This window comes from Acartia tonsa, chromosome 13 (genome assembly GCF_053477335.1).
Source record: "Acartia tonsa isolate MP-2025a chromosome 13, ASM5347733v1, whole genome shotgun sequence".
Lineage (NCBI taxonomy): Eukaryota > Metazoa > Arthropoda > Copepoda > Calanoida > Acartiidae > Acartia > Acartia tonsa.
This window is the reverse complement of record NC_137272.1, coordinates 25,924,174-25,936,524: the sequence shown is the minus strand read 5'-3', so window position 1 is coordinate 25,936,524 and position 12,351 is coordinate 25,924,174. Positions and strand designations below refer to the sequence as shown.

At 33.1% G+C, this 12,351-nt stretch overlaps 1 protein-coding gene across 1 annotated transcript in view; it reads left to right on the top strand.

Annotated features, from left to right (window-relative positions):
• Nucleotides 1-2,214: 2,214 nt before the first annotated feature.
• The window catches only part of LOC145335223 (tetratricopeptide repeat protein 21B-like), a 63,110-nt gene continuing 52,973 nt past the window's right edge, over nt 2,215-12,351 (top strand). The window contains exons 1-11 of the mRNA XM_080180958.1: nt 2,215-2,240; nt 2,558-2,637; nt 4,296-4,345; nt 5,022-5,074; nt 5,877-5,934; nt 6,800-6,880; nt 7,425-7,479; nt 10,443-10,488; nt 10,833-10,943; nt 11,194-11,301; nt 12,204-12,253. Of these exons, the coding sequence (XP_080037084.1) occupies nt 2,217-2,240; nt 2,558-2,637; nt 4,296-4,345; nt 5,022-5,074; nt 5,877-5,934; nt 6,800-6,880; nt 7,425-7,479; nt 10,443-10,488; nt 10,833-10,943; nt 11,194-11,301; nt 12,204-12,253 (716 nt within the window). The 5' untranslated portion in view covers nt 2,215-2,216. The remainder of the gene's footprint in view (nt 2,241-2,557; nt 2,638-4,295; nt 4,346-5,021; nt 5,075-5,876; nt 5,935-6,799; nt 6,881-7,424; nt 7,480-10,442; nt 10,489-10,832; nt 10,944-11,193; nt 11,302-12,203; nt 12,254-12,351) is intronic.

Sequence of the window (12,351 nt, the reverse complement as noted above, 5' to 3'; positions counted from 1 at the left end):
ACTTCTAAACTTTCAAAACAAAATTTTTTTTGGATGAGGAAACACTTAGGAAACTGTGTACACATTCGGAAATTAAAATGACCAAATTTAAAGTGAGTAAGATGTTTTTCTCGTATTAATTCGAATCCGGTGGATAGGAACCGGTTCTCATCCATACGAAAAAATTATGTCTACCATCGTATTATATCCAGTTTTCTATGAATAAAGAAATGTACAATCATAAGATTAAAACCAGTTTTTTTAGCCCGTGCCTTAGGCAACTCGGGGCTAAAAAAACTAGTTTTAATCTTAAAATTGTACATTCTATATCCGCGGAAAGCGGTTTATAATACGATGATGAAATAACTATTAACCTCCTTTCTCATTTTTTCGTAATTTTTCCCTATTTTAATTAATTCTAAACATATTTTTTACTTTAAATTTTGCTATTGGTTGTTGAAAAGACAGTCGTATTAACCTTAATGAATGAGTAGCTTCGCTCGGGAAAAAGATATAATAAAATATAATGTATTTCACAAAAACATCCAATCTGACCCCTTTCTACCCCTGGGAAAATGATGCCCTGTCAAAGTTAGCCCTGTATTAATGACCATATAGCCTTAAGAAATCTAAAATGAAATGTTCAAATATACATAGATGGAATTAATTAAGTATATTATTTATATTAATGTAACATATATAAAAGTAAAAGTGACTTAATATTTATTTTTGTTATCGATAATAAAAAAAATTGGTCAAGTTTTAATAGAACAAAATATTATTAGAATGCACGGTAATTACTTTAAAAATTAGATATAAACACTAATTGTAGATTTATGATCTATAATAAGAGTCACATAGCGGTAAAAATATAAACTATATAATATTAGAATTAAAATATTTGAAAAACTTCATCTGATTTGTTTTTAAAAATCCATTAAAATAATATCTATTTATCTATCTAGTAAACTTATAAAATAGTAGTTTTTTTTGTCTTAAGCTTACGATTTCATTACAACTGAAACGATTGAGTTTGTCATTTTATGACCATGAAAAATGTCCCAGGATGGTTTTAGGCTATAAGAAGTTCAGCCCCCTCAATGTACTTCCAAATACTGAGCCCCTAGATGCTAGGCTCACAACCGCTAGTGTAAATTAAAGTTTTAAAGCAGTCGGTCGGACGGTAGGACCCTATTTATAGAATATCGCCGCTATAAAAATAGGAAAGTCAAAGCAAATTAAAAATATCATATTGGCTTTCCCTTGCTAAACCATTGATACACTGCAAAAGTTTAAACTACCTGACATTTTTGTTTATAATAACAAACCAAAATATTTGGCTTTCTCAAATATAATTTAGTATATTTTAGAATTTGTAATACAAACTTTGTTATAGTGAAGTGGTTTAATGGTTTCCAATGTCCAGTTCAATAAAATGCATCTACAAAAATAAAGTATAGTAAAGTGTCATACAGTGTTATTTTTTGTTAATGGAATATTTTTTTTAGGAAAAAAGTCCTATAATATAATTAGGTTCGGTCCGTTTGTCTGATTGTTAATTTAGACATGTTTAATAGTTATTTCTCGCATCGTATTATAAACCGCTTTCCGCGGATATAGAATGTACAATTATAAGATTAAAACCAGTTTTTTTAGCCCCGAGGTGCCGAAGGCACGTGCTAAAAAAAACTGGTTTTAATCTTTTGATTGTACATTTTTATATTCGTAGAAAGCTGGATATAATACGATGCTAGACATAGTTTATTCGTATGGTTGAGAACCGGTTCCTATCCACCGGATTCGAATGAATACGAGAAACAATTTATAATTGTACATTCTATATCCGCGGAAAGTCGTTTATAATACGATGCGAGAAATAACTATTACAATATATTTTTATACAATATTTATATTCAATTAATTATTAAAATAATGATTCCAATGACGATTTTGTACTATGTTGTGAGCGAAGCTTCTGTATGATAATGTCTTTAAATGCAATCATGTCCGTATTTATAGTAAATTTACATATAATAATGAACATTAAATGCGTTGCTACTCTATACTTAATTAAATTCGTTTGTCTGATTTGTTTAGCTTCTCTTTTATGGATATTGTCATCTTTGTTGTATATCCCATTACGAAAACTAACAATTATTAAATATCCGAACTAAACTAGAACCCAAATAACGCTAACCTAATAATGCTTATTTGTTGAACATTTTTTTCAGAAAAAAATGGAAGCAGACATTATAGTTAGAGTAAGTATGATCAAATTTTAAATATCAAAGTTACTGTTAACAGTAACCTGTGTACGTTTCTCTGTTACTCGGTCCGTTATTTTCGAACAAGTTAATGCACAACTAAGGGGGTGGGGCGGGGGGGGTGGTGTCTTTTTACTATGCCTAACCTATACCTACAGTGCCCTAACACTGCGGGGGGGGATACAAAGTAACGAATATAAGCTAACCTAACCTGCTCTTTAAGGAGGAATACTGTTTTTGTGTGTAGGTATTCTTTCCTTTACCACGCCCACCCCCAACTTATCCTAAAAAGGGAATACTATTTTTATATTTAGGCTAAAATTCATTATTACTGTCGGGAGAGGCAATACCATGCCATGCAGATGGCAGCTGTACAGGGGATAAAGAGATTCAGGTACACAGATAGATAATTCAGGTACACAGATAGATAGATAGATAGATAGAGAGACAATACCAAGCCATGTAGATTGCAGCTGTACAGGGTATCAAGAGGTTCAGGTATACAGATAGATAGATAAGAAAAATACCATGCCATGCAGATGGCAGCTGTACAGGGGATAAAGAGATTCAGGTATACAGATAGATAGATAGATAAAGCGACAATACTAAGCCATGCAGATTGCAGCTGTATAGGGTATCAAGAGGTTCAAACATACAGATAGATAGATGAGAAAAATACCATGCCATGCAGATGGCAGCTGTACAGGGGATAAAGAGATTCAGGTATACAGATAGATAGATAGATAAAGCGACAATGCTAAGCCATGCAGATTGCAGCTGTACAGGGTATCAAGAGGTTCAGGTATACAGATAGATAGATAAGAAAAATACCATGCCATGCAGATGGCAGCTTTATAGAGTATCTAGAGGTTCAGGTATACAGGTAGATAGATGAGAAAAATACCATGCCATGCAGATGGCAGCTGTACAGGGTATCAAGAGGTTCAAACATACAGATAGATAGATGAGAAAAATACCATGCCATGCAGATGGCAGCTGTACAGGGGATAAAGAGATTCAGGTACACATATAGATAGATATATAGATAAATAGATAGATAGAGAGGCTATATCATGCCTTGCAGATGGCAGCTTTACAGGGTATCTAGAGGTTCAAATATACAGATAGATAGGTAATTAGATAGAGAAAGTATGAGAGAGAGAGAGAAAGAGAGAGAGAGAGAGAGAGAGAGAGAGAGAGAGAGAGAGAGAGAGAGAGAAAGAGAGATAGATAGAGAGAGGGAGAGAGAGACATAGAGAGGGGGAGATAGTGGTGAAGAGAGTAAATAAGTGAGATATCTTGATTCTATTAAAAGTTAATTAAAGTGTGATTATTAATCAAGGGCACCCTCACAATTTTTATTTGGGGGGGGTGTAAAGAAGTAGGGGGGATATAATTAATTTTTCTTAGTTTGACTTACTTACTTAGGTTTATGCTCTAGAGCAGTGGGTTTACCACTCCCCCCCCCCCCATCCCCCCATCCTACACCTACAAGAGGATAACGCCGAATAAGTTTATTCTATAATTATATTTTAAGAATTGTATTTGAATGTAATCTTGTAAATTATAAATTATCTGACTTATCAAGCTTTAAATTAAACTTTTAAATTATAATTCTTATTTTACTAAGATAAAATTTTATAGAAAAATAAGGATGACAACATTTATGAAAGAGAAGCTTAACAAATAAAATAAACAAAAAAACATTAAAACTCTCCCCTCCCCCCAATTTTTTTACCTAGGGGTCGGTAGCGCCCACTAAATTATTTTTTTTTTTTGTGAAATATTGTAAATTTATCTGATTATGGGTATCAAACCAATGTGCAAAGAGGCAAACATTTTTGGGGGTTTCAGAGGAGGTTTCCTATTGAACCCTAAAACAGGGGGGCAGGGGGGGGGACCCTTCCTCTCCACCTATGACGTTCACAAGAAAAAAATTTAAATTTTATCCCTCAAAATACCTGGAAAGTGCTCACTTTTTATAAAAGATAATTTAGATTTTTTATAAATTCATAAAAACTGAATGTCTAATATGTCTTGTTTAAATTTTAGTGGAAATCCGTCATTCAAGTTTTTCTATGGAATGGGACTTGTGTTAGAAGGTAATCATTTTTTTATGTTATTCCCATAAATGTTACCTGTCAAATTAAATTAAAATCCCGCTAACCACTGGACCGTTTTGATTCTTATTTACCGTGAAGCTTCATATAGTCCTAACGAAGGTTTAAAACCCAAACTAAATTGCTATCAGAAAAACATGGTCGTGTGAAGGAAATGAAGTTGCGGGTTTCGTCGTATTTTCACAGTAGCTTTTAAAAGGTTGTTTTATGTTAGGTTAGGTTAGTTGATTACCCCACAGGGTTAGGCAATTAGCCCCGCAGGGTTAGAGCCCCGCGCAGGGGATAGAAATAGGAGAAAAGCTACTGTGAAAATATGACGTTTTCTTCACATGACCCGAAAAATATTCTACACAGTCCCTGGTTTTAATAAATTTTATAAGATAAATTGACACTTTGACAATTTTCATGGATCTAAAGGGATAAGACAATAGTCGATAAAATTGGCATACTTCCCCAAACAACAATTATAAACAAACTTACCCATTACAAATAGTGGTTGAAAATTTTGGAAACCCAACCTCATAAACCAACCAATCAAAATTTCATAAAAGTCCCTAAAGTTGTAAAGCAATCAAATAAGAAAACTTTTATTAAACTTTGGGGACTAGTGTCCCCTCCCTCCTTGATAGTTATGATATTATATTTTTTTAAATATTAGGTCAAGTTCAAGAGGGAATTCGAGAATTGGATCCGCTAAGATCATACTCTGAGGTAAAATCCTTATACTAAAAGTAACATAATGTTTGTCTGTTTGTGTGTACCGAAGGATCTCCGTAACCGCTGAACCGATCGGGCTTTCCTTTACAGGGTAGCTTCTCATAGGTCCCAGGAAGGTTTATAAGTATTTTTTGGGGGGGGTGGGACACCCCCAACCCCCCACAAAAAAAATAAATTTCCACCTCCCAAAAAATCTTTTTTTTAACTTTTTTTTAAAAATCTAAAATAAGAAATTGGGTTATAAAATTCTCCCCCCTCCACAAGTGCCCCTAGAGGCCTCTATGGGCGTAGCCGCTAGTAATGGATATAGAATAACTGGATATAGTGAGAGATTCTCGCACACCCTGATAAAATGTTTCTTCCAGCAAAATAATATAATAGTACCCCCATCCCCTCCCCTGAAACTATGGAGGAATGTATTGACCAACATCTAAGGACTATATTAGCAACCTAAATTGACGACAAAAATATCCCTGTCACAATATCCACGTATTATATATCCATTTGTAAATTATTAATACTAAAACCACTCAATATTTATAAGTAGCATAGCTTTTCTTTAATTAGATTGTCAAATCCTTACATCTGATTAATTGCCGTAAAAGATCTTAGAAACCACAGGACGGATATGTTTCAGTTTTTTTTATTAAACCCCTATTTAAAAAAAAGAATCTTTTTACAAAATGTTTGATATTGTATGTTTGACCCCTACCCCTTCCCCTCCCACTCCCGTAAGACGGAAAGACACTTTGAATTACAGAGTAGCTTCGCTAAAATAAAATAAATTTGTTTTCAGATAGAGCTAGGTGCCATACTTGCACTGATAACAGCCCACAAGAAATGTCAGCCAGTTGACAGGGAATCTTCATACTTTTTAATTTAAGAAGCTAATCTGTAAGAATGGATACGTGGGGAAAAATTATTGTAAATTTAGGTTGCTAACATGGAACTTATTTATTGGTCAGTTAGTTCATCCAGTAGGAGGGGAGGGAAATGGGTAAAAGGAGGTGGATGGGGGATAGTGTTATTTTATCCCTCTGTAAGTTTCACTTTATTAGAGAACATGGAAATCTGGTATAAGATCTAAGTAATAATATATCCAATATTAAGTAATAATATATCCAATGTTGAAGTAATAATATATCTAATATTTAAGTAATAATATATCCAATATTAAGTAATAATATATCCAATGTTGAAGTAATAATATATCTAATATTTAAGTAATAATATATCCAATATTAAGTAATAATATATCCAATGTTGAAGTAATAATATATCTAATATTTATGTAATAATATATCCAATGTTTAAGTAATAATATATTCATTATTGTAAGTCACTTTTCCAGCTGACTGTTTGTATGATTACAGAAATTCTCTAGGAAATAAAATTTGCTTTGCCGCATGTATTTGAGAATATCCTTATATAGAAAAAATGGGATGTCATCTGTCTGTTTGTTTGTCTCACTTACTCTTCACCAATGTGGCTTTTCTTTTTGGAACTGAAATGGAAAGTGTAGGGTCAACACACCCCCCTAACCATCCCTCTCCCTAGATTTCAGCTGTCCATCTTCAATTGTAGCTGAGAAAATCACATTTCCCCCAAAGTGTTACGTATTGACTGATTGATGGACAGACAGAGTGAATAATAGAGTATCAACGCTACTAAAAAAGCTAATATTTTGTTAAGATAATAGTATGATAATTCTTAAATACCACAGAGAGGCTGTAGTGGCATTAGATAACAGGCTAAAGGAGGCCAGAAAGTTAGCTGATGATCAGGCTCTTTATTTTGCAGGTCTGTAGATAGATAGATTGATAATTAAAATGATTGATTCTTATTATCATAATATTGAAAATATAACAGATTTATTAAAAGTTATATCTTATCTATTTGGTAATATTAAACCTTTTATTATATTAATCATATACCAGAAAGATTTTTTCATGGTGATTATTCAGTTTAAAGTCTATAAGATTATTCCCCCCCTCCCGATTCAAAACTTGAGTCCTATGCTAACTCGAAACTCATTCGCCATGAATTAACACCTAATTTTTTGTCGATAAAGTGAGAGAGGATAAAAATAGAAGAAGTGAGAAATAAGAGCTGAGAGGCTTTAATATATACTTTAGAAAGAACCGAATAGAGAGCAGCATTATGCTACTCTGTTACGATATCGATGGCGAACTCGCAAGCTACCTTTTGCTTGAAAGGGCGATTTTCCAACGTTTATCGCCAAAAAATAGGTGGTAATTCATAAGCTACCATTTGAGATATCGAACAACGTAGCATGCTACCTTTTTTTTAAGTTTCTCAAATGCTCAAATTCATATTTTGCTAGGTTTATTTCTACTGTACCTTGAGAAACCAGACAAAGCTAAGGAATACATTGACAGGTATACACAGATTAATAGTATCAGTGGCGTGCGAACCGAAGGGGGCATTTGGGGCAATCGCCCCCCCCTAGCGACCAAAACGCCCCGCCTGCCCCCCCCTAGCCACCGCCCCCCCCCCTGCCCCCCCCCCCCCCCTAAATGTTGAAAAATGCCCCATTTTGCCCCCCCCTGGTCAACAAAAATGCCCCTTTTTGCCCCCTACCCTACAAAAAGCAAAACTATCCCAGTTTCCAAAAAAAAGATCAAGAAATACTCAACAACAAAAAAATTTTTGGCGCTCCGCGCCAAACAGACAGTTACTATTCATTTAACCTTACCAAATTTTTTAATTAGTTTAGAAATTAGGATATAATCTTTTTTCACTAAACATAACAAACCAGGTAATAGGAAGTATTTTATTTTGTATAATATAAACTTTTTACCAAAGAAATTTTGTACATCCCCAATGATGATACACAAAATTACCCCTCATATAGATTACAATTAGTGGATGAAATGTATGGAAACTCGACTTAATTAACCAACCAATCAAAATTCCATTAAAGTCCCCAAAGTTGTTGAGCCAACGAATAAGAAAATTTTATATGAAATATTGGGGACTAGTGTAATAAATAGCCCAAAAATCTCTCCCTCCCTGCATATTTGAAGAAAAAAACTTGCGCTTCGCGCACTTCCAAATGGTTTCTGCTTTTTATCACTTTGTATATTTTGTTTTTATTTCTATAAAAACTATAAAAACAACAAATATTTAATCAAAAAGTTATTTTATATAAAAAAGAAACAGCGTTGAAATTTATCTAAGCCTTTTTCTCAACACTGTATGTCTGTCTAAATGAATAACTATATATGATGTCATATTATTTTTAGGATAAGTTTATCATTTTTTGTGTACATACCCTTACAAAAAGACATGTTTTTTTTTATGGCAATTTTCATTAAAAACCCTTAAAACTAACTACACTCTATATTCCTAACTTGATAAAATACGCCACTCTTGTTGTCTTTAATTGATTTTAGTTCAAAGGGGGAGTAAATATTTGTAGGTGCCCTTCACGCACTGCCCTTATAAATCCTTGGAAACACCACTTAATGAAAAATTAACAGAGTTTTAAAGTGCCATGTAAAGAGGGTAGGATATGTTGATATGACTTTTTAGCTTCTCTATAATTTACTATGGCTGTCAGTACGTAATGCAAAGAGGGAAATGTGATTTTTTAACTGCAATTAAAGATAGAAGGCTAAAACTGCTTTTCAGGACGTTTTTTGCTATTTTTGTATCTTTTAAATTTCAGGTATAGTCCCTTTTCTGACATTGCTTCTTAAGGTGCATTTTGTCGTATTTTCACAGTAGCTTTTCCCCTATTTATAGCTCCTGCGGGGCCAATTGCCTAACCCTGCGGGGAAATCACCTGACCTAACTTAACCTAGAATAACCTATTGAAAGCTACTATGAAAATACGTCGAAATGCCCCTTAAGAGGCGTTGCCACAAAAGAGACTATACCCCACAGTTTTCCATATTTCTAAGAGATTTTTATATCTGTAGATGAAAGGACAAGTATTTTTTTTTATTTTTTACATAGTTCTTTATATCTTTGGTTTTTATGGTACGATAAATTTCTTTGTGGATTATAATATTTAAAAAAAAAATTCTTGCTGTTTCGAGCATCCAGTATGTAATTTACTTTGACTGTCATCACACAACATACAGGAAAAAGGATTTGTGACTTTTTCTACCTAAAATATATATTTATTTCAACAGATGCTCTTAAATCTACTTGTCTGTATTCTTATTAATGCTTTTCTGTGCTTTGCTACTTAAAGATGTTGTCATCCTTGTTGTTAACAATAAAGAAATATTTAAAACCAGTTTTACATATTAGGTTAATTTTTGGTAAATTATTTCCAAATGAGTGTTTTTATCTCCCCCCCCCAAATTTTTTTTTAATGGGGTTATTCATCCTTCCTGCTGAGATTTTATAAAATCTCCTTCCACCCATAAAAAATGTTTTGTGGTGGGGGGGGGGGGGGAAGGTTAAATTATCTTCTGTACTTTTTTTTCGAAGATGCTTTCTACCTCCCTTCCCTTCGGTCATTGCAGGGTGGGGAAAAAGATGGGGAAGAAGAGATGGGGGGGAAGAGATAGGGGATATAAATGGGAAATAGGGATGGGGAAGAAGGGATAAGGACTAGAAGGCCCATAATCAAATAATCCCACCCCTTAAAACGCCCTTATTTAAAATTAGTATATATAATCAAAATGCCCCCCCCTAAAGCAAAGTGCCCCCCCGGGGCACTTTGATTTAGGGGGGGGGCAAAATTTTACAAAATCTTCAAAATGCCCCCCCCTAGACAAAGTGCTTCGCACGCCACTGAATAGTATATGACAAAATAGTTCTCTGGCGCTTTTACAAAAAGTACAAACAGCTTATAGTGCCTTATAAAAATGACGGCATACAATACAAATAACCATTGGTAGGCCTATATACATTTTACCATTTAACAATGCATGCTGGCCTATCATTGGTCATTTGTATTGTATGACGTCATTTTATTAGACACTATAAGCTGCTTCCACAAAGTACCCTGTTAAGCGCTGAAGCCTCTCCTCTTTATTTTTGAATAAATTTAAAATAGGTTTGTATCAATGATGCTTTAGGTCAGGTTAGGTAAAGCTATATTGGGTACTTGGTATACCTGGAGGGTCATGGATTCACTTGTATAGGGCCTCCCTGTTAGGCCCCACAAGGTTTAGGCATACAGGAAAATTCACCCTCCACGCTTATTTTTAAAAATTTTAAAAATAAAGGAGAGGATGCGTGTCAGAGCTCAAACAGAACTTTGCTTGAAAATCATACAAGCAAACGTCATAATTATCAAATACGATATAATCATTTTCTCATAATTATTCTAAATTATAACTCTAACACATGACTGATTTTATATATAAGTATATTTTTCTAGAATGGTTAAAATGAACCCTCAATCTACAGATGGTCAACTTCTGAAGGTAAATAATGTGCATGGATAGGCAAATTGATGTGACAAAAAGTTTAAACCATTTGTAGTGGTTAGGTCTCTCTGCTGGGATCGAGTCTTGAGTGCAGTTAGTAAAACTCCAGGGATCTAAAGGGATACAACAATGGGAAATAAATTGACGTACATAACCAATGATGAGGCACAAAATTAACCTATCTGTAGATTACATTTAGTGGTTTAGACGTTTGGATACTGAACTTAATGAACAAATCAAAGTTTAATAAAAGCCTCTAGAGTTGTTAAATTATTGGGGACTGTTGCCTTTCTACCTGGTAAAATTCCCTGTGTGTAAAATTTAAAGTTAACCATATTTAGGGATGGCTTGAAATAGTTCAAATGCGGGAATCCAGGAGTAAAAATGCTTTACAATACTTCGATGATGTACTAGCGGCTAACAACAGGAATATAGAAGCTTTGATGGGGAAGGTAACATTTTAAATTTAGAAAAAGATATTTACCACTTGAGATAAAGGTAAAACTATATGCAAAATTCAAAACGTAATCTTTAATTTTCTAAAATCCTTACTATACATGTCTTTGTCAGAGTATTGATTTTTCAAAATAATTGTGTGTTTTTTGTTTTAGTGCCTTTTATCACCCTTAAAAAAACATTGGTGACTTGATTGGTAGATTGATTTACTGATACAATTCTTTAAAAATGAATTATTAATTTCAGGCTAAATTCTATGAGTTATGTGGACAATATAATGAAAGTATTGAAATGTTGAATCAACTGATTGTGGTTTATCAAAACTTTCTACCCCCTCTTGTTGAAAAAATGAAGGTAAAATATCTGGATTAAGCTATAAAAATTGGAAAGAATTTTAATGAATATAATAGATTTGAAATCTGCATAAAATTTTAAGGAATTTTTATAAAATTCGTTTTTTGTATAATTCTTTATCTATAAGCGCAAATACAAATTAAGTTAAATAATTTTGACATCTGTGATTGGTGGATTGAAAACTATCTGCGCCCTGATTGGAGAAGCTTAAGTGACGTACATCACTCAACCAATTAGAGCGCAGGTAGTTTCCAATCCACCTATCCTATTGGTCAAAATTTATTAACTTCAATTGGATTTGCGCTTTTAAATAATGAATTATATAAAAAAACGAATTTTATAAAAAAATCCTTAAAATTTTATGCAGATTTCAAATCTATTATATTCATTAAAATTCTTTCTTAATTTCTATAGCTTAATCTGGATAACAACATCCATAGGTAGTATATCACAAAAAAATATGGATGGACAAACAGGAAGAGTGATGTTATAAAGCAGATGTTCAGTGGTCTAAAAAATGAGATGGATATTTTATTCACATTTTAATAGAATTGTTTGTCAGAATAGCATTCCCTAGTCCCTGGACATGACAATCAGACCGACGATTCATCCAAAATATATATTCTGGATACTCTTTGGTTAATTTTTACCATGAAATAGCAGCCGTAAAAGTGACATTTTACCAATAGTATTAAACATTAACGTATATACTAAATGACATATAGACAAATTTAATTATATAGTAGCTTTGCTTCAAATAAAAAATTTGAATTAGTTCTTCAAGATTAGTGTATTGAGACAATTAAACTTTTGCAAAGATACAAATTATTTCACCAATGGCTTTTCGTCAACAATTTTCCAAATCTTGAAGTAAAAATTTAATTATTTTTCAAATATTTAAGGTCCAACTAAGCCTTCAAGATTGGGATCAAGCAGAGGATACTGCAAATAGGTAAGTTAAAAAAGGCAGGGGCTGTGATTCAGCCAATTAATTACATTAGAAATTACCAAAACTATATATTTTGTTGGTGTAGAGTTGGCGTAAAACCT